This window comes from Mugil cephalus, chromosome 7 (genome assembly GCF_022458985.1).
Source record: "Mugil cephalus isolate CIBA_MC_2020 chromosome 7, CIBA_Mcephalus_1.1, whole genome shotgun sequence".
Lineage (NCBI taxonomy): Eukaryota > Metazoa > Chordata > Actinopteri > Mugiliformes > Mugilidae > Mugil > Mugil cephalus.
Genome location: NC_061776.1, coordinates 26,262,493 through 26,285,471, shown reverse-complemented (window position 1 = coordinate 26,285,471; position 22,979 = coordinate 26,262,493). Strand labels below are relative to the sequence as shown.

Sequence of the window (22,979 nt, the reverse complement as noted above, 5' to 3'; positions counted from 1 at the left end):
CTCACCACTTTCTTAGTGTTGGGTGTACGTGCTGCGATGCGCTCATATTCTTCTATCTTGGACTGGTCGATGTCAGCCTTCAGCTCCCAGGTGGAGTCTTCGTAAGGCAGACTGCACCATTTCACCAAATATAAGGTCACCGTCTGCACACAAACACACAAGAACAGAGGGAGGCGTTGGTGAGTGTACAGAGAGGGAGAGAATAAAGGAAGTGGCTCAAAACCATGAAAGAGATCAAAGCACCTCTCCATTTTCATCTGTGCTCTCTGAAACGTCCAGGACACGGTCCACCTCCACATAGTCTGGATTAAAAGGCTCATCATCCATCTGGAGAGACAACAAGTGGAGATTTACAGTTAGAAGGAGGGTTTTATGACAAGTTGACTTACACAATGAGCAGGACTGAAGCCTCTTCATCCAGTTAAAAGAAAGAATGCATCCATCAAGTATGGTTTTCAGTTGTGAGATGATAATTCAGATAATGGGATGATTGCAGTGCAGAGCTCTGGCCTTACCTCAGTTATGAAGTTGTTCAGTTGTTGTTTGGCCTTAAACCTCTTGATCTTCTGGTGTATTCTCTTGTCCTTTTCCAGTTCCTCCAAGTCTGCCCAGCGACAGTGAAGGTATGAACTGAGACATGGAAAAACAGAAGAAGCATGTCATTAATTTCAAAGGCAGAGAGTGATTGGAGCAAATATGACAGGTATTGGGTTTCATCCTATAGTAATGTTGTAACCTAAAATATGTGTTTTGTACGACCAAGATTCAAGTTTCAATATACAAAATATACACGACGTACAAAAATGTCAGAAGAAATGATAATTGATCAAGTGCCAACAGCAATGAGTGGCTCTCTTACCCATATAATCTAACATGTGACCAATGCCACATGGCCATCACATTGCAACTGCTGCTGTATATAATATCACTGATAGATTCTACAAAAAAAGTTCAAAGTGCCACATTTCATGATAGCTAAATATTGCCCTTTTGTTCACATTACATTCTGCCATAAATGCTGTGAAAATTACACACTATATAGAGTGAACCCATTTGCTTTCAGTTGAAACCATGTTCTCCACACTTATTTGCAAGTCATGAGTTCAGCATTTGTGTACTGGACATGCAGTTTTAACCTTATTTGCAAAATCCAGTTTTTGCTGTCTAGACTGCAATCTGTCCAGGCTGCAAATCATCATAAAGATAATATATTTAGTAATGTGACATGAGTCTCATGTACTACTATCACTTGTATCACTGATGCAAGAATTAAACTGAAGCACAAATAAGAGTCACTCTGTGCATCAAACATAAAAAAAAAAAAAAAAAACATACATAAGACTTCTAGAAAGAATATACTTTTGACGCTTTAAGACTCAAACTGTCTGCCATGTGTGTTGGAAAAAGGTCTATAGAAAGAGGAAGCCCTGCAGTGAAAGGGACTAAGGGACTCACAAGCCCTTGAACTTGACGTAGAACTCCTCAACCTCTACTTCCTCCCCCGACTCCAGCTGAAAAGGAAAAAAAATAGATTAATAATCACTGCCAATATAGCAGCTGCATGGTGAATGAGCAGAAGTGGCCCGTCGTTGTTATACAACATGTGGTTGAATTAGTGAAGTGGCACAGACACAGTGTGCACACTGGTTTCACACAGTCATGACAGTCAACACTGAGTCTCTTTGCTTGACATCCTCACACTGAGGTAAGCTATTGTTTCATTCATCTCATGTGAGTCTGGCAGCTATTGCTGCTATGGCTGCAATAGAAAACCCAAAATTGAATGAAACTGCGGAAGACTCACTAAGATAAAAGTTTTAATGGTTTTTACTAGGAAAATTTGGAACAAATTCTTCTTCAAATCTGTATAACTAGTGTATTTGCAGTGTTTTGTCCATATATTCAGCGTGTATGTAAACAGGGAAATACCCCAACAGTAGCTCTTTCAAGCAAGGCCATCCACTTTCATTCAGCAGTACTGCTGCAGCTGTAGCATGCACACGCACACCATGTTACTACTACTGTAATGCCATGAATCATCAATCACACACACACGCTGCCTGAGGAAACGCTAGCTTGGCGTCTGGCGTAGCTAGCATTGTGGTTTTGGCTGTGTGCCAAGCCCGAGGTCAACTCTGAATGGAGCTGTGAGAGAGCGAGCAAGAAGAGAGAGAGAGCATGTGTGTGTGTGCGTGTGTGTAGGTGGGGGGTAACCCATTGGCAGCTGGCTAGCAAAGGAAAGTTGGCTGGTGACTGTACGTGCGTGCATTCGTTGGCTCAGGGATGAGCTTTCTTTAGACAAGGCGTATAAAACAAAGCCAGCCAACACACACACAGACAGTCAATCAGAAGCACACAGAGCTCCAGGCACACACAAATACTGAAATACAAGAACTATAGTCTCTTCTTACCAAGTGAATACATGCTGTCTAAGCCCAATGTGTGTGTGTGTGTGTGTGTGTGTGTGTGTATAATCAGCTTAGGCCAGCTGTGGAGCGGCTAATCAGATGACGTAAACCATGACTTGGTTCAATCTCTCCCTGTGTGAATCTCTCTGTGTTTAGTGTGTGTCTGTGCGTCTCACCTGTTTTTTGGAGTTGCGTAAGCCCATGATCTTCTCCACAACAGGCCCCTCAGCCTCAGCCACATCCTGGAAAGGCAACACAAAATGCTGAATACGATTAAGGTTGTCACAGATGTTGGTATCAGCAGATACAGACAGAGTTTCTTCGGGTAAAAGAAACATTTCAAGGAAAATTTAATTATAAATATATTTTTTTTTAGAATTAAAGTGCAGGTAGATTACTTTAAGGAACTAAACTAATTTTATAAAGTTTTCATATAAGCCAACATTAAACATCAAATAATTTGCCTGAGGAAATTTGTTTTAAATAACAAAACATTGACTAGATGTTTTAAACTGCTGTATCCAACTCATTAATATACCCGGATAGACATGCAACACGTTAAATAATAATCTAATGACTGTGAACTCTTATGCAAGACAGATGAATACCAGAAACCCTGGCTGCACCTGTTGTTGTGAGGTCGGGGATTTGGGTGCTGGTGAATCGTCCCCGCTGTCATCGTCCTCAGAGATCTTAAACTCCAGATCCTCCGTGTACCTTTTCCTCTTAACCTGACGGCTAGAGCGGCGCTTCTGGAGGAGGCAGAGAAAGAAAGGCGTTAAATTTTGTTTACCAGAGATATTTCAGTAGCTTGTCCAAAAATTACCACTAGATGACTCATTACACACTTTGATTAGAAACATGCTGCATACTATATTACTTTATACTTAATCAAGTTGTTGTGTGCTTATTCACTGGCCTTCCTCTTCCACGAAACAGACTTCATTTTCATTATTCAGTTCAATACGGCCCAGTATGTTATCCATATTGACTTTGGAGAAAACATTATCCAGTTTGCTGGATTATGTTGCCATATAATCAGACAGTGTGTAAAAAAATGAAGTTTAAGAGAACATACAGCTACAACGGTGCTTTCCTTTTTGAATTAGAGCCATGAATCTTAAGGCAACCAATAGCCAGATTCTACTTTGATAAATGCACACAGTTATATTTGCAAATAAAAATGAATTTGAGAAGGGATAAAGCCAAGAGCTGTAGTCCACATATTAAATATTAAAGCACCACTTAAAAAGTCCACATGTAGATCCTTCTTGGATTAGTTTGAAAAACTGCACAAGATGAAAAGTTGCTGAAGGTGCGTGATGTGAACTTGACAGGGGACTTGTCTGCTTTGTCTGTCAACAAGGGAGGTTTACAACACAAACAACAGATGCCTACTGGCTCAGTGGCTCCCATCTGTACAGGCCAGGACACTGAGGTATCGCTAAGGTTTAAGGGCTGTCTGCACTTTTTCTGGGCTTCCTGAAACCACACTGGTGCAGTGTAACGGCTCGGACTCTATGTTCGGGAGTTGTGCTGGATTCCAAGCCACCTACTACTTTCAATGAAGGGACGGGTACCAAAACCCTGGCCTTGAATGGGAACCTTGAAATTATCGATAACATCCTAAATCCAACTGAAGAAACAAGATTTTCTATTTATTATTGCTACATGAACAGTATATCTATGTATATATATCAACAATGCTTATTGCCACAAGTGGGACAGTCTAATCTCAAATGATCACAATGTTTAGCTAGCCTAGCTTATAGCTCCACTTCCATATGCTAGAGCCAAAATGCATAAAGAAAACACATAAGTTAATAAATGCATCACAGAGTATGTGATATTAATTTGTTAAAACCACTGCAAGTCTTGATTTGTGTCTCCCTCCCAATTAAAAGGTGACATTATATAACATCCACTTCATTTGTGCTGGAGCGTAATTACAGGACACCAGGGAGGCCTAAGAACATGAGGAAAGAGTACCCCTCTACTTTTTGCTCTCCACAGATCAAAATGCATGAATGAACCATTCGCGTTTGCATTCCGTTGTGATATCTGAACAGGATAAGCACCATCCCTATAGGCCGATCTGCCCAGTCCGCCTGTTAAATTCTTTTCACTGGTGCCGCTTCTGCCAACTCTAAAATCACAGCAGAGCACATCAAATGCTCTTCAGATGGCAGGAGCAGCCAGCTGAAGACCCAGACTAGATGACTGACTAGTTTTCTTTTTCATGGCAATGTCCCCAAAACAAGCGGACCATATGCTCACAGGCCAGAGCTGTATTGAAATTTCTGAGGACACTCAAAAAATGTAGAATCTCTGAGGACGGATTTAAACCCAGTTTACGTGGCACTATAACATAAATAAGTCCTTCTTTACTGACATTTCATCAGGCCTTTAGATCCTTTTTCTTCATCTTTATTCTCACATGACTTGAATCATGAAAGACTCTTTCATGGGACATGTGAGACTGCCATGAACTTGTTAAAAAGTGGTATATTAAGGAAACTTAATAGAAAACAGAAAGAATACAGTGAACGTGAGGATAATTAGTTCAAATCAATGCTATCCCTATTGTCTTGGATGCGAATCCTACCTGTACACCATCATCATCATCATCTTCAGGTGGAGAGGGGGGTGGAGACTTCACCTCCACATCATCGCTGACTGACTCCTCTCTCTTCCTCTTGGAATCTTTCTTAGCAGCACTAGCTCCGCCGTCTGACTCCACCTTTTTACTGCTGCAGAAAGAGGGGGAAAAAATCTTAAACTACACTATAGAGAAAAAGGAAAAGGCTTAAACAAAACCTATTCCTCAAAGTGTTGGCTATTTTTTTCTTTTTTTTTTTAAACAGAGTACCAGACATTCATGTCTCTGTGTGTGTGTGTGTGGATGTGTGTGCGCCCCTGTCTGTCCCAGGGCGATCGCCATGTTTGATTTACCCATTTAGAAATCATTAGTGTGCCTCAGGCTCTGGCACACAGGGGGTTAATATGATGAAAGACTGCATGAAGGCGCATGGACAGAGGGAGGGAGAGAGAGATGGGCACAGAGAGGAAGAGAGAGGGGGGCCCAGAGAGAGAGGGGGGTGGGGGTGGGGGCACAGGGAGGGAGTGAGAGAGAGACAGGCAGACGGAAAGAGGGAGGGAGGGAGGGAGAGAGAGGCCCCAGAGAGAGGAGGGGGGAGGGGTTGAGAGGCCCCCAGGCTTCCTCTAATCTCTGGCATGGAAAGAAAGAGGAGCTGGCTCTATCTGTGAGTGTGTGTGCATTCACACCACAGAGGTGAGAGGACACTCAGCACCCCTCCTCCGTCTCTCACACAGCCTCCCTCTCAGAACTCATTTATACCACTTTCAGACAGGGTCTACAGACGCATGTTCCCTTCTGGAACCACCACGCAGGAACACGGAACACAGTCCCATCTCAATTCAACTGCGATGTGGGGACAGCATGGCTTCAAGATCTCATTTCCACATACATCACTGGACTGTTCAGTGTGGCACTGACACCCACAAAAGTAGACGTATACATATGACAGTGAGAAAAGTATTGGCATCTGACGTGCAATTAAATTTAAGGAGATGATGGGCAATTTCCAGAGGAGTCTCTCAAATCTGTTAATCTTGATCCATTGAACCATAAAAACAACTAAACTCCGCTTATTATATACTTTTCCTATTTCAACACAACCATTACCACGGGCTGTCCTTTCATTCGTTTCAATATTGAGTATTACCACGTAAATATGACAGCCTGACCTCACTTACCACTTCCACTTTTTAAACACATATCTGAGACAAATGTGAAAACATGAAGAAAACTTATAGAAAGTCCTGGTTTATGTGTTATGTGTATCATCCGGCAGCAGTACAGATGCAGTAGTGTTTAAGAGCCCAACGTGGTGCTAAACTCACTGAGATTCTTCTTACATGAGCACCGCCCCAGGAAAGGAAGACCAAGAGTCACTTCTACAGCTGAGGATAAGTTCATCTGAGTCACCAACCTCAGAAATCACAAGTTAACGGCACCTCAGATTAGAGCCCAGATAAATACCACAAATAGTTTGAGTATTACACAGACACATCTCTACATCAACTGTTCAGAGGAGACTGCATGAATCACACCTTTATGGTCCAATAGCTGCTAAGGAACCACTACTAAGGGGAAAACAACGAGCAGAGGAGATGTGGTTTGGGCCGAGAAACACAAGGAAAGGACATTAGACCACTGGAAATCTGTGCTTTGGTCTGATGAGTCCAAAATTGTGATGTTTGATTCCACCCGCCGTGTCTTTGTGCAACACAGAGAAGATGAATGGATGGTCTCTACATGCATGATTCCTACTGTGAAGAAGGGCTGAACGATTCACTGAATTTGCAATTATATCAATTTTTGACGCGATTACACTGTGGTCACATGACTGAATAGCACAGTAACTCATAATTTGTTTGAAATGGCGTCAGGCTGACTGAACAGTCTGAAACTGACACTACTGGCACAACAGAGGAACATCACGTCGATTGTCGGGAATTATTTTGGTTTTTTAAAAGATGATGCTGTTCAGCGTCAAGGCAGAGCATGGCAGGGCTCGAGAGGTAGACATAGTGGACGCAGGCAACTGGAAAGTCTGCGTTTTGTTTTTTTCCTTTTAGTATGTTAATAATGTTAGCAATATAAAATGGTGCAATGAGTCTGAAGGAGCTGCTCTTCTCTGCGTTCAACCACATTTCACTTTAACTTCGGTTTTAAACTCAAAACGACACAAATAAGGCATTCTTCTGCGGAGCCGGGGCAACGGCATGATGGGTGACCAAAGAAGACGGGTCGGTCAAATGACACGGAAAAACTGGCTGCTGTTGGTGTTACTGTGAGAGGAATATACCGAGTGATTCTGCCCTTACCGTCACGACTAAAGGCCTGAGCCGTTCAGCTGCTGCTCTGAGAAATTTACTGGCACTCCTTGAAGTGGCAGATTTGTGAATGGAGTACCATGAGCGTAATTCAAAACAGCACTTAGAAATCACACGGGCAATGACGGAGGTCCTTGTGAAAGATATGGTACCTATCTGTATGGTGACCAATGTTGGTGAAAAATGTTCAGCAATATTTATTTCAAGTCACGCATCTTAATTTAATTCACATAAGTAGGCCCATACTATGGGGAAGACGATTTCATGATGTATCTAATATTATTTTATTATATTATATTTCGAAATAATTCATTGCATTTTGTTGGAAAAGAGGTTAAAATCTTTCTTTTTTGTGTGGGAAAAACACAATTAGATTATTTTTCAAAATCCTTCAGCCCTACCGTGAAGCAAGGAGGAGGAGGTGTAATGGTGCAAGCGGTGCTTTGCTGGTGACACTGTTGGGGAGATATTCAAAACTGAAGCCACACTGAATTAGCATGGCTACCACAGCATCCTGCAGCGACATCCCATCCCATCCAGTTTGCGTTGGTTAGTTGGACCTTCATTTATTTTTCAACAGTACAATTACCCCAAACACACCTCCAGGCTGAGTAGGGTTTATTTGACCAAGAAGGAGAGAGATGACCCGTCCTCCACAGTCACCTGACCTAAACCCAATCCACATGGTTTGAGATGAGATGGACCGCACAGTGAAGGCAAAGGGGCCAACAAGTGCCCAGCATCTCTGGGAACTCCTTCTAGACTGTTGGAAAACCATTTCAGACCCCGACTACATCCTGAAGCTCATCAAGAGAACGCCAAGTGTTTAAAGCAGTAATCAAAGCAAGCGGTGGATATTTTGAAGAGCCTCATGTTTTGAGTTATTTCACACTTTTTTGTTTGCTACATTATTCCATATGTGTTCATTCATATTTTTGATGCCTTCAGTGGGACTCTACAATGTAAATAGTCGTGAAAATTAAGAAAAACCATCAAATGAGAAGGTGTGTCCAAACTTTTGACTGCTAGTGTATATGACTAGATCCCTCTCCTCCTCTGTGCCTCTCTCCCTCCTGCTTGCTCACTCCCTCGCTCTCCCCACTCTCTCTACATCTCTCACCCCCTCTCTGTCCCTGGGGCCCTTCTCCTTTCATCCTCACGCCAAGAGCAATCACCATCTCCGTGGTAACGGCTGGTCATGTGACCTGCACCTGTTCCTCTGGCTGGTCGCCACACGCTGGAGCCATCTGGCCCCACACACATACACACACACACTTTTCTCCACTTGGCTGCCTTCTCCCCTCTCTTCCTCCTAGCTTCTTCATGGCCTCAGTTCTCAATCGCACCATCACCTCTCTCAAGCTCTATGAGCACAGTCCATCTTTTCTTTCCTCCTGTCACATCAAACTTTCTTCTTCAAGAACACACCACTAACTCATTTCTGTCAAGTTGTGCTTTTACTACAAAAGCGCTACTTTGCACCAGATACAAAAGAAGACAACATACATTTGTTAGTCAAAATTGTGGACACAACACATACAAATGGACGGTAGATATGTGTGAGTACCGTATAGTTATGGTCAATAGGGTAAAAATGTGAACTAATGGAGATCACCATGAAACTTCTCCAGCTGATTACTTGCATAAATATAATATTTTTTTGCATTACAAGTTTTCTGAATCTATACTCATATATGAGGAGTCTACTTAAATATGCAGTAATTTGCATACATTTTCAGAACAGAAATTAAAAGAAACAGAAAAAAATAATGGCTAAAGTGAGATTCAAAATACTTATTTCATTTTGTTAACATATTAGATTTAGGAGTAAAATGTTATATATCAGGTTTGGAATGTAAATACCTACAGAATGTAGTTAGGAATAAATCTGTAAAGTTTGGTATGTGTAAATCTACTGAAGTAGAGATTTCTGACTCAAAAGAAAACAGCCTTTAAAGCTTTACATTGCAAAATCCTGTATATTTTTATTGGAAATCACTATGTACCAAAACCAAATCTACTCATATTCAAAACATATCATACAATCATATTAACACATATAATATCAAAATATCAGATTAAATTTTCAATTAGTTCATACTTCTAGTTCAGAAAGCGCTTCACAACAGTACCTCATATGCTCGCAGTGCTACGAGCCTGTTTAAAAAGCTGACTTTTAGCCAATTTAGGAGTAAATTAGAGGTGCAACACAGACAAAGTGCAGTGAAATGAACACCTAAATGTGCATTTTGACCACTGTTTTTTTAAACTAGTTTGACAGAAGACATGTCAATGAATTTCGGAGTTCGGGTAATGCCTGCCTCACACATTCTCTCAACGATTTGGCCGTAGACGTCGGCATTTTTGTGCGTCAAGCAGCTGATATATGCTCTCCTCCGACCATATATCGTTGACCCCCGGCTCATTCTTGGTATAAAATACAAATGAATGAATGAATGAAACGACCAATGACTTCCGCAATCTTCTTCAGAAAATTCCCACATTTAACAACAACAACAGAAGCCTGTTGAATCCAAAAAGGAGCTCAGATTTAGCATTTGGTTCGGATTGCGTTCACAGGACAAACGAAGCGTATCGGGGTTCGTTATGGACTCTGGTGCGGACCAAACAAGTGAACCGAGTCCCAGCTGCAGAGGTGGTCTCGATTTACTTGTTTGGTCCACGCCAGAGTCCGCTGATTTGTATTTACACCTAGCCACAAGGTCCGCACCAGAGAAAAAGTCTGTTTCAAGTGGACTAAACAAGCCTAGTGTGAATACAACCTTAGCATAACTATATCTCAACATTACAATTCAGCTGTGACATTAAAACAACAGGCAGACCCTTGAGACCTGAAATACACACCTACTCATATGTAATGAGGTAAATTACTGTAAACTATACTTCTGCTTTCATATCTCCAACAGTTTGTGGTGGCTGGACTGGATCTGCCTCATTGACTAAGTCTGCTCTTTAAGAAACTGGAAGCAAACCACAGGTTGCAGTCATCTAGAAGTCCATCGCCGTACTAAATAAGCTTGCTTGTTAGCTGACATGCCTTTTAAACCTCTTACATTTAAGATGAATTTAAGATTTTAAATTACATTTTGTAATTAGACCGGTTAATTTTTTTTAGATTCACCACAGGAGGCTCAAAGCTTGATGTCACTTTTTATCCATGACATGCATCTGTAAATAATGTCAATTTTATTTTTCTGTTACTTTTAACACCCTAGGTGTTAAACAAACTGAATGCATATATTGCAATGTCATGGAACCCCAAAGGATGTAAGGAAATGGTCAAAGAAATATTAAGGTACTGTAAAATGAGGCAGTTTCTCATTTGACAACTTAATAAAATAACTTGGAACAAAAGCCTCACCCGATATGTTTCATTCATTCAATTCATTCATTATTTCAGTCTAAAACTTCTTCTTCAAAGAATACAGACCAGTAGAAAAATCATGTTGCATAAGGTAGGCATGAAGGGAATAAAGTGATTTACTCATTACGCATGCATATTATCATCATCATACTAGTACACTGTGATAAAATTCGGGTGCAAAAAGGCCAAAATGACAATCATGATATTAGACATTCCCATATAAGGTTATCCAGGTGTACGCATAAGCTCCTCCCTTTTCCTCCTCAATGCCCCTCATTCATTCTGCTGGATACTCATGGGTTTATAGCATGGCATTCACGCATACTAGCCAGCTGGGGCCCAAAATGAAAGGAAACCAGGAAGCAGAGCAATGGAGTAAAATATATGGGTAGTGACAAACTGAAGAGGAAGACAAAAACAAAGAAGGGTGGGGTATAAAAGACACCTGCTGTTGTGATGAGTCATACCACTGAACCATCATACGCGCACACCCATCCAGCTCCCAGTGCCCCCCCTCGAAAAAACACACCAAAGGCCAGAAGGCAACACACACATTTTCTCTGTGTGTTCACAAAGTTCTGTATTTGCAGCCACATCTGCAGACACGCACCTAGCAAGGTACTCGCATGCATGTCTGACGTCTTTGTGTGTATTGCAAACAAATCACCCCTCCACACACACTGAGGGAAGGGTGTGGCAGCTGAGAGCTGTGTTATTTATAGATGTGCTTCCTCTGAGAGAGGTAGATAGAGAGAGGGAGTGTGAGCGAGCGAGTGGAAAAAAAAAAAAAGGATGAAGAGAGAAGGCAAGGTCAAAGGAAAGGAGTGAGCTGACTGGACAAGTAAGCCATCTGATTCTTTGTGTTCTGTCCTGGACAGCTGAACCCACTAGTAGTGAACTGATATTTCCATTTTTTTTTTTTTTTTTTTTGCTCATTAAGATGGGCCCACTCAGTCAAAAAATAATTTGTGGTGAACAAGTTCAGCCCCCAAACCCAACTGGTGCAATTTGCATCAAGCATTTTGTAAATTTAACTTAAAACTGCAGGAATTAACGTAACAAGCCCTTACAAGCCCCAATGATAATTTAGATAATATATTATCCTACAAGAGTTACGCCACACCAGGTCTGCACCCATTCATGTCACACAATTGGAGGGTGTTGCAATGCAGCACACGCAAGAAGAGCGTGCACGTTACAATTTTGTAAAAGTATCGTTACTAAATTTCCAAGAACTTGTATTGGTGCTCAGTTTCTTCAGAAATGTTCTAACCACCAGCGTATAACTTGTGACAGGGTTCAGCATTTATAAGATTTGCTTCAGCCGAAACCCTTTTTAAGTCAGCCATTCTTTCTTTCTTTCTTGTATGTTTGTGATTGTATGAAGATCTCTGATGCAGACCAGAATAAAGTTTCATTCATTCATACAATGCCAAAACCCTGTGAATACAAAGACATGGTTCCTGGTTCATTGATCAGGTGAAGGATTCTGTCTGCTCTGTGGTGGTTTGTTTGTTCATTAAAGATGCAAATACAGTGAAGGATAAAAACAAACTGTAGTATGGTATGAGCCACAAGGAATTTTCTTAAGCTCTGGGGTTTTTTTTCCTCCACCCACTAGTGGAAACCTCATACCAACCCCAAAATGCAATGGAACTTGTGTGCCATTTGGCCTGGATGAGATTTTACTCTAGAAAAAAAGCTTTTAAAAGTACTTGTCGTGGACTTGTTAAATGTCGAATGTATACCAAGGCACAATATTAAAAACATAACAGCATCACTGTGCAACATTTAGGAAGGAACTTGTGTCATGTTACTTAATGTCATAGCCTAGAGACATACTGTTTGATTTGAGATGAACAATGCCTAATGAAGATGATAAAAACAAGCCAACTTCATTCAAATATATTTTAGAGATTTAATGTTGCCTTGCTTACATGCTCAACTTAACTCCACTCCTCAGTCCTTTTCTTGAAGAGGGGGAGATGTGGGAGGTGGTGCAAAGGAAAAGATGAAAGGAGGAGGGAGGAAAAGGAGGAAAAAAGAATAAAAGAAGATAGTTGGGTGATTGCAGAGGTCCACCATTTTAGAGTAGCAGTGAATGGCCAGCAGCCATTATTATGCTAAATTAACCTGGGAGCTCCAGGCCGCCACTCAAGATGGAGGAAAGCCTGACAACAGATAAGGGCTAGTTTACCAACACACACACACACACACACACACACACAAAATCACATAAGGGCCTGAGAATGGACTCCCCACCCCCACATTTCCTCTGCCCTTACACACAGAGTTGTGGCTGTGTAGTGGTCAGCAGCATGGTCTTCATTATCATTAGACGCCATTTTCTGCCACAAAGATTACCAACGACCCCTCCCCCAACACATGCTCACGCACACGCACACACTGCCTCTCCTCAGTTCCCCGCCCTGACTATTTTCTAGTGGTTGGTGCATGGATACGCACACACCTCCCCCAGTGTTGACCCCTGCCTGCTGCTTTGGCCCTGCCTCTTCCTTGGGATAAAAGAGGCACATAGAGAGAGAGAGAGAGAGAGAGAGAGAGAGAGAGAGAGAGAGAGAGAGATGGGGGCCGTCCTGACACATTCCTCAGTCAGATCAAGTTTCCACCTTTACAATGAAGCCACCGCTGAGTCTCATGCATAAATGCCTTCACCTCTTTGTCTCCGTATAACTCCTCTGATCTGACACATTGAAAAAGCATCCACATCAACAGACATGGAACACTACAGTTTCAGAAAAAGTAGGACCGGTGCTGCCCAGAAGAGTGAGAAGTGATAGGTCAGAAAGGACGAGAGTCACCCGAAGGTGATCAAGACAAAAACTGCGATGCACTGATAGTCCCAACAAGCTTTAAAGGTTGCTTAGGAAGTTTAAACACGAGGCACCGTTGTCCTTGCATAGTGACATGCATGATATGGAATATCGACAGTAATTTCTAGATGGAAGAAGTGGTTTAACAGCTGTACGTTTTAAAGGGATAGGAACACAGTATCTACCAAATACTGTGACAGAACCAAAGCAACAATGATTGCATTTTACTGACAAGTGAATTGAAATCTCTGATACAACGCTCCTTTCCATAGAGCTCTATTGTTGTACATAACACATCAGTGAGCTGTTGCACCCAGTGCCATGAGGCAGTTTCAGACCATGCAATTGTAGGCAGTCGCTAAGGAGAACTAAAAACGCATTAAGACATGTTGTTTACATTTTACCAGTACGCACACGTATTTTTTTCTTTGCTTTTTTTTTTTTTTTTAAAACATTGACCTCCACGGTTGTACTCTGTAGTATTCTGCCTAATTCATCCAGTGTGGACCAACCAAAAATACTTTCTCCAGCAGTTGTCAGAAGTCATGGAGTCTGAAAGCACCTCCAAACATCTCCTGGAGAATACCTGAATGTGTTCATCACCCCTGCTGGCCATCACAACCATTTATCCAATACACTCAGCTTGTAAGTCCCCCCTAAATCAAGCCTATCAAAACTGCTTTGTATTTTTAAACCGAGCCAAAAATAGTGTAAGTAGTATTTCCGGTGGGTTATGTGACAAGCTAGGGACTGAAACCTACCGTGACAGTTGATAAGTATCTACAGAGGAAAACGTGATGGACCACAGATCTGTCTGTCAAACAGCCCATGCTCCATGCTTAACTAACCTTATGAGAACAAACTCACTCATATGAATAGTGTGGGATACACAGTTGTGAGGTTGTGACCCTTTTGTGCCCCCCAGTTGGTGGTGTGAGTGATAGGCCTACTGTGTGTCTTGGGAGAAAGCTTGTGTTCATTGTATATACAGTCTCGTTGTGACTCCTAAATAATATATCATTTTGTTTAGAATATAAACGTTTAGACTTTTTCTCTTGTGATATGTAAAAGAAAATGTACCTCTACCTAAGATGGTGAAATTTCCGTTTCCATTTATTTATATGGGGAAGTGAAAACATCACACTTTCTCTTGTGTGGTTAATAGTGCAAAATGTCTTGTGGACTCTTGATATTACATATGATTACCATGGACACCAGCCAACGAGGAGGTTATTCTTTTTCCATTGTAGCTGACATACTATGTTTAGTATTTTGTTTAGGTTTTTGTTCACTGACACTTAAGTGAACGGCAACAACGTACACAATGTCACTTATAAAATACTGTTCCTACCTGGTTTTCTTGGGAGTCTTGGTCTTGGGTGTGGAGCTCTTGGCTTTTTTCTCCTTAGGTTCCTTGGGCTCTTTGGGGGTCTTGGGTGTTTTGGGCGTTTTGGGTGTCTTCGGGGTCTTGGGTTCTTTGGGCTCCTTGCCCTCTGCCTTCTCCTTTGGTTTCTTTTTCCGCTTTTTCTTCTCCTCCACTGGTGGTGAACTTCCCTCTACCATTCCTGTGCCACCAACATGTTCAACTGTATCACTTCCTGTTCCAGGAAATTCAGAATTGATTTCTTCCTCTCCTTCTCTCGCCACTGTCTTTCCTCCATCGTCTTCCTCTCCATCCAATACTTTAGCTTTCTTCTTCTTTTTCTTTTTTGGCTTGGTCTCCTGGTCACTGGGCTTCTCTGTGCTGATAGGCTGGCCGGGGGCACCGGCACCAACCGTTGGCCTGTCAGGAACCATCATTGAGGCATCACCTGACGGGTCAGTAGGGGAATGCTGGAGTGGAGAAAGACATAATTGTCATTAAACAACTCATAAATTACTCAAATATGATGTTAATAGAGAAATAATAAAGAATATATTTAACCTATTGCACTGACCAGGGACATATCAACGTGTGCATGCACAGATGTAGCATGCATTCACTATTTAGCAGTGCAGAAAAAAAACGAAAATTATTATTTTTTTTATTTATCTACTGGTTATTTATCTTGTTCAGTTCATATTATATCTATCTAGATCTATTACTAAATATTTCTTTCTGACTACGAACAGGATTCAATTGTAAATCCTTCATTTAAAAAATAAGCACTGCTATTGCCGATTTATTTTCATATGACTAATTAATCGTTTCAGCTACAAAATAAATAGGTCAGGCCACAACACACATTTGTGGATGTTTTGCTTCAACCAACAATGGTTTGTCTGTACCAGCCTGTCAGTCATAATGATAGATTTTCTGCAGGGTGGGGGTTAAATTTATCAGTAATGGCGGACCACAGAGCAGAGAGGGGAAAGGGATCCATCCATGCACGCATCACCTCCTCCCTCTTCATGACTCCCTGTTGCTACAGTTTCTGCCTCCCTCCTGCCTCCAGCAGGCTAACCTTAGTAAACAAACTGACAGACACCTAATTTTTCCTCCTCATTTTCTCTCCTGCAGACTAAGTACCATCTCCTTGCTCCATCTCCCTCCTCTCCTTCTCTTTGCTCCCAAGTAAGCTTTCTGTGACAGGAAACTGGTTACCAGCTGTTGGGAGCCTCTCCAGCTGCCTCTCCTCCCTCTCCCTCTCTTCCATCCTTCCCTCCCTCCCCTTTCTCTCTCTCCAGCTGCTTAGGGTCCCAGTAGCAGATGGGAAATCAGGCATCATGACACGAATAAATTATCTCCATACTTCAAAAAGGCATAGCGAGGGAGTGTGTGTGTGTGTCATGCGAGAGTGGGTGCTTTTGAGTGTGTGTGTGTGTGTGTGTGCGTGCATGCACATTTATAGCACACACGTGTGTCAGAGTGTCATTCAGGTGTGTGTGAGGATCAGCAAGCTTACAGCAAAATGCCACAGCAGCAACTCCTTTTTGTAGACACACACAAACACACAAACACACACACTTGGCCCTGGATAACATGGAGAAGGAAAGAGTTTGGGTGCTATCACTGAAAGTCCACTACCATCAGGAGAATGCTAATGTACACACACATCGAACAACTGCACTGCAAGGTCACACACCACGCAAACCTCTGCACACACGCACACAAACACCTGCTGACACACACGCAAACTGAGCCATTTAGACACACAAATATGGGGGGGCTGTGTGGTGCCAAGAGATAAATCTGTCCTCCTGCCAAGCTTCCTAGATAATCAATCACACGAATGACAATGGAGACACACAATATGTACACAAACAATCACACAAATACACACGGCAGCTTGAGTGCTGCGTCAGGTTCAGTGTTCTGCAGGGTGAATTTAGCTTGCTGTTGTGTTCACTAGTACTTCACCGAATTCGTCATTAGCAACTGAAGATTTCTTTGTCCTCTACTGATACACCATCAACCTCTACGTGCAAAAGGTTGTAGTATTTTATTCTCCAGTTACATTTAATTCAAGACCTGTAAAAGCAAACACAGAGGCTGAATGTAACTGTAATATGACAGGCCAGAAGGAGACGCAGAGTGTTCAGTTTCATCTCTGAGCTGATGGAGGGAGGATGGAGGTGAAAGACGGGGCTCAGGAAGCTGATGGAGGGAGGGACAACTGGAACAAGAGTGGTATGAAGGGTTAAAATCTACCGGGTAGATACACTTAAGACTCCCAAAGGATGGAGCGAAAAGAAACCCTGTTCTCAGGGCTCAGCTTCTCATCTTGCTCTATACATTTAACTGTACAGCCATCCCTGACAGCTGCCATCAATGGTTTGTGTTTGTTCTGCTACTTCCTACTGCTTACGCATTCTGTTATAAGAAACTATTCGATAAGCATTACATTCTAGCCATTTTACTAAAGTAAAAACCTTGGATTCCTGTTTTGTGATATGTTAATTTCATTCTCTAATGTTGCAGAAGTTCACTGTGTGCAAATTAGACAGACTTCCTGCTTGATATTTTCTGTACACAGTGGCTTTGGTCCATCATGTTTTAGACAGAAATGGCAATGCAGAGGGTCCAGACTTCATTTTCATGAATTCATAAACTGAACCAAAACAATCATGTGTCCTAAATAATGTCTGGCGCTTAGCAAAGAATACAACATTTTTTTGCCTTTGTTTGCAAATAATTAATATATGGATAATTTTTCAAAAGGCACAAGGTCAAATTGAAAACTTTTAAGCTCAAGATTAACACCAACACCAAGACAAAACAGCTGAGATTTACAGAGGAGAATCATTTGTGTCATCTCTCTGGTATAATTCATGTCATCTTGTCATGTTGTCTAATTTGCTGTGGCTTAATTAGCCAATAGTTGTGCACACGTATGGAGGAAACAACCAAACATTAGAGAAGCATTTCCTAGAAGCTGCAGAACCTTGGTGCACTAGATGCTTCGGAAGCTTGCTGGCTGTGTGCATTAGTAGGGGGAGGGGCGAGACAGGCATGTTATATGTCAACTAGAGAGCTGCACGCAACATAGTGTGTGTGAGATGTAGAATAAAGGTCACAGCACAGCACTCTGCCAGAGCTGTGACCTTGAGCTGCTGACGAAGGCGGGCGTGCATGTGTGTGTGTGCATGTGTAATAACCATGCTTAGTGAACAGATGGAGCTTAGAGTACCAGACATACAGTCATCATGACTGACTGACCAGCTTGGTGTGTGTGCATGTGGCTCTTTCTAACAAGTGCATCATCGGGCAGAGAGAACTCCAGCCCTGTGCCACAGACTATCCACACACACCACTTGAAGTACCCCTTTAGTTGAGGCTACCCTTTTTCCCAAGGTACATTTGCCATCCCATTCCTGACCACACGTGTGTGTGTGTAATGACGGGGGCTGCTGGGCCTGCAGCTAAAGTCAGGACAGCGCATGCAGCGCGCCCAGGCGAGGAGAAGGGCTCACCAGTCAACCTGGCATCTAGGTCAGGAGTGCTGGATAAATTAAGTGTGACGGCTGAAATGTCAACCACGGAACACAGCAACACAGGCTTGGAGGTGGGGAGCAGTGGGTGAGTGGAGGGGGGCAGTGTGAAGAGAAAAAGGGGACCAGATCTGTGTGTGTGTGTGTGTGTGTGTGGCCATAGGGCTGCTATTGTGTGTGAATGGGTCAGTGGAGAATGGGGTCTTTGAGCAACAAAACAAGCTAATGGAAGGCGAGTACACGTGACACAGGCAGCAGCAGCAATGCTACACACACAAACATGGTGGCTGCCATTGACAACGACCAACATCTTCCTACCGGCTCACACTTCTTCCTCTTCTTTTAGAGATCCTGGTCTCCATCTCTTTAGATCTTTGCTTGTTTTCCCACTTATTTGCACCAATTGTTTTTACCCTCCCCTAAACTCTTAATCACCCCACTGCTTTTTTTCTCCTCGCTATTACATTTGTTTCTATACTTTCTGTACATTTAGCAATACACCATTAACTTAAATATTTCACCCCTGAAATGGATAAGACAAACAGACAGACAAGCTGAAAGAGGGCGGAAAGAGAGGAGACGGGGAGGAGGGAGAGACAGGAAGGGAGGTTTCCTCTACATAGGGGGGGAGAGTGGGAGCAAGAGGGAGGAGAGATTATGCTGGTGGCGCCGATGTGCGTGTGTGTGTGTGCGCGCCTGTATGTGCTACACACGTGTCTCAGGATACGCAGCTCACAGGAAACAAACAGCTGCAAAAATCCATTCCCACCCCCACCCCCCACACACACACGGAAATGCAACCACACATAAGGTCGACAGCAAAAGACACAGAAGGCAAAAAACACACACCGACGTGAACACACAAAACCCCACAGTACCAGTGCCCAATGCACCGCTGTGTTCTCAAATGTCATGTACACACACATTTATGCACAAATACACACGCACACAGCACACTTCCCCTACACTCTAAACACACACATTCCCCCACCCACATGAAAAATAAACATTCACATGAAATACACCCACACAAGAAAACAAATGCACATAGTCTTGATCTTTCTCACACACACACAGCATTGCGACCACATCAAAGCATTTGTTTGACGAAGACTCACCTGTACGTGAGGCACTTTCTGTGGGGTGAGGGGGGGTGAGGAGAGCGAGTGGGAAGCGGGAGCCGGAGGTGCCCATGGGTGGGAGGCTTGGTTGGGGGGAGGGGGCGTGCTCTGCAGGTGGTGAGGGTGTGGGGGCAGATGTGGATGCTGCGTCTGAGTGTTCTGGGCAGGCGGTGCTAAGCCCTGGTTTGGGACAGGGGCTCCATGTTGACCAACAGGCGGACCCTGGAAACCCATGGCAGCAGTCTGCATGGGCTGCCCACTTCGAGAGGCCTGCTGCTGGGCATGGAGCAGACGCTGGTCTCCCCCCTGGTTGACTGGGGCTTCATGAGGCCCTGGACAAAGAGATGAAGCGAAAGAGAAGTGAGGAATAGAGCATCAGCACTCAATGTATGAAGACAATGTGTTTCTTAATAGACTCTCACTCTCACTTTATTTCTACAGCTTTAAAAGAAGCTGTAAAGATATGGTAATCCAAAGTAACTCGTGAGTCATTTTCTGTATTTAGGCATACCGTTGTATACAAGACAATACAGTCAGCCACATTTCTATTTGTAGCAGAGGTTGAAACTTCTTTAATAGGTGCTAATGAAGTGTTCAAAGTAAAAACAACTACAGTGAGCTGCTTACCTTGTTGTTGTTGAAGCTGTGGTCTATTTGGTCCCATTTGTGGACCACGTTGTGGTCCCATGCCAGGATACATCTGTCCTGCACTGGGAGGCATGCTGTGGGGCTGCTGGTGTTGAGGATGTGGGGCAGATAGAGGTGACTGGGGAGTCCTCTGTGGAAGGGCCATTGCACTGGGTGGAGATTGCAACGCTGTGTATCCTGCAACCTCTGGGGGCCCAGCTAGTCCTGTGCTAGGGGGTCTGCCCTGCTGGGGAGGAGGGGTTGGGGCTCCCAAAACTCGCATAGGTGACATGGATGAGGGGGAGGGGTATGTTCCCTGAGCTGGGGGGGCAAGGTGGGACTGGGGTTGGTTTTGAGGCTGGGGTAGATTTTGGGGGTGCGGTGGGTGGTTTAGGGGGTGCATAGGCTGGCCCTGCTGCCCAGCCTGCTGCTGCTGCTGCTGCTGCATCGGGGCAGAATGGGTCTGAAGTTGTGGGCCAGGGGGGTAACGTTGCCCCTGTTGACCTGGTGCTGGAGCTGATCCCTGGTTAAACCTCTGGCCAAGTTGTCCTGGTCCAATAGCCTGACTGGTGTTAGCACTGACGTTAGCATTAGCACCTTGGCCCATCCCAGGTCCCATGGCTCCATACTGGGTCTGATAGCCAGGATACTGCGCTCCCCCAAATCCCCCCATGCCTTGTTGGTGCTGGTGGGGAAGTGGAGGCTGTCGGGAAGGGGACTGCGGGTATCGAGGTGTGTGGCCCAAGTTGGGATAGCCCTGGGACTGTGGCTGAGGCTGGGGGTGTCTCATCTGCCCACCCCCCATGCCAACATGTCCCAAGTAGTGAGATGGGTCCTGAGCAGGAGGGGGTGCCATGCTCTGTGGAGGGTAGTGTTGGTTCATGCGTGCTGCATTTGGATTGGATGTAGGTGGACCTTGCATCCCACCATAGGTGCCTTGAGACATCTGATAGCCTCCCATCTGGTTGGGGGCGCCGCCTGGTTGTGCCGGAGCCTGCTGATAAGCTGATCTGCTCTGCTGTTGCTGGCCCCAAACTCCACCCGCACCCCCTCCTCCACCAGCTTCACCCTGGTACCCATGGTGGGGGTTGCTAGAGTTGGCTGGGCTATTATGGTAGTGGGAAGCCATGCCATTCATGGCTGTGTTCACATTAGAAGGACCCTGGCTGGGACCGTTCTGGGGAATCATTCGTCCTCCAGGGGCACCAGACTGATCATACCCAGCGTAGGGGACATGGTCGTACATTTGCCCCAATTTAGGCTGCCCTGGGCCAGGCCCAGCACCATGGATCATCCCCTGGTGGAAACCCCTGTTTCCCTGGTGCTCATGGTTCAGAGAGGGATTAGTCTGCTGGGCTAGTGGGTTGGACTGGCCAGGGGCTGACTGCTGAGGAAAGCAGTCTCCTAAACCATCTAATCCATCTGAGAACAGCCCTGCATCATCCCCGAATAAGCTCAACATCCCTGGGTCTGCCATGGCTGGGTGGGGGGCCCAGAGATGGAGGGGACTTGACAGAGGGAGGTGTGCTGTGCAGTGAGGAGCTAATCAGATAGCTGCTAATTTGAAGTGATCTACTCCATGGTCCTCATTAAGGTTCCTAGAGAGGAAGACAGAGGGAGGAGACAAAAAAAAAACAACAACACTGGAATTAGTACAGGTATTCAGAAGAGCAGAGAACTAGGTATCATTTCTTCATCTGAACATTTCATTTCTGTCAGTCAAAAAGCTTTTACTGATAATTTAACAGCATTTTGTCTTCACACATGCTCTGTGAATGAAGGGTTACTGCTTAATTTGGCACCAGAGCTAAAAAATTAACTATTTTAAACTGAAATATTAGCCAGTAAAATCAGAAATCCCCAAAGCCATTTTCAAAATGATTTGTCAGATCAATTTGAATTTCTCAGCTGTAACCAGCATAGACAGAAAAAACAGGCACCCATTGGAGAAAAGAGAAAAAAAACTCTCCCCATCCACACAATCTGAAACACATACACTTCACATTAGCAGTCCCCCACCCCCATTTTACGACCAAACAAAAGGACTTCTTTCTTTTCCAACACACACTTAGAGTGGCTGAGGGTGTGTGTGGTTGTATATATACATATGAGTGTGTGTTAGAACAAAGGACCCAGCAGATGCAACTCTGTTTGAACAGCAGCAGCTGTCATCCAGCTAGCCAACAGGCTACGGATCCGTTCAATACACCAGTCAGTCTGTAGTTAGATACTCTCTCAGCAACCCATTCAGCTGGCCAGCTAACCCGTCACTCAGTCCTGGCAGATGTTGGAAGACAAGGGGATTGGCCACCTGCTACCTTTTAAGATTCTGTGTGTGACTGTCTCCGAGTATTAAAGGTAAAAAACAACACTGAAGGTGGTTTTATTAGTATGAAACTAGCTAAATTTGGTTGCAAATGAGAAATATATGCAGCCAACACAACACCCAATCTCAGCGAGTGAGAGAATGAAGTAGGTGGATCTAAGCATGCATGAATGAGCATGTGTAGTAAAGACCAGGACAGGGAGGAGGTGGGGGAGGTTTACTTGTTGCTTCTATGCACTGCAGAAACAACACCCAAGCCAACTTTAACCACTATAGAGCTCCCCTCCCCCCTCATCTCCTTTCTTTCCTCCTCATCACTCCACTCCTCCCTCCCACTTTTTCCCCCCTCAGTCCCCTATTGGTTCATTACAGTGCTCCGCAGGTACCGGGGATAAAACGATTCATGATTTCTTCACACAAAACAGTCTGCAAACACTACCAAGTTTT

General features: G+C 43.8%; 1 protein-coding gene across 1 annotated transcript in view; it reads right to left on the bottom strand.

The window, feature by feature from the left end:
* Nucleotides 1-22,979, bottom strand: part of chd7 (chromodomain helicase DNA binding protein 7) — a 61,264-nt gene that overhangs the window by 25,584 nt on the left and 12,701 nt on the right. Inside the window, exons 2-11 of the mRNA XM_047588495.1 lie at nt 20,207-21,804; nt 19,577-19,911; nt 14,899-15,380; nt 5,014-5,158; nt 3,035-3,160; nt 2,585-2,650; nt 1,456-1,511; nt 516-630; nt 244-327; nt 6-143 (exon numbers count right to left, since the gene is read on the bottom strand). Coding sequence (XP_047444451.1) covers nt 6-143; nt 244-327; nt 516-630; nt 1,456-1,511; nt 2,585-2,650; nt 3,035-3,160; nt 5,014-5,158; nt 14,899-15,380; nt 19,577-19,911; nt 20,207-21,683 — 3,024 coding nt within the window. The 5' untranslated portion in view covers nt 21,684-21,804. The remainder of the gene's footprint in view (nt 1-5; nt 144-243; nt 328-515; nt 631-1,455; nt 1,512-2,584; nt 2,651-3,034; nt 3,161-5,013; nt 5,159-14,898; nt 15,381-19,576; nt 19,912-20,206; nt 21,805-22,979) is intronic.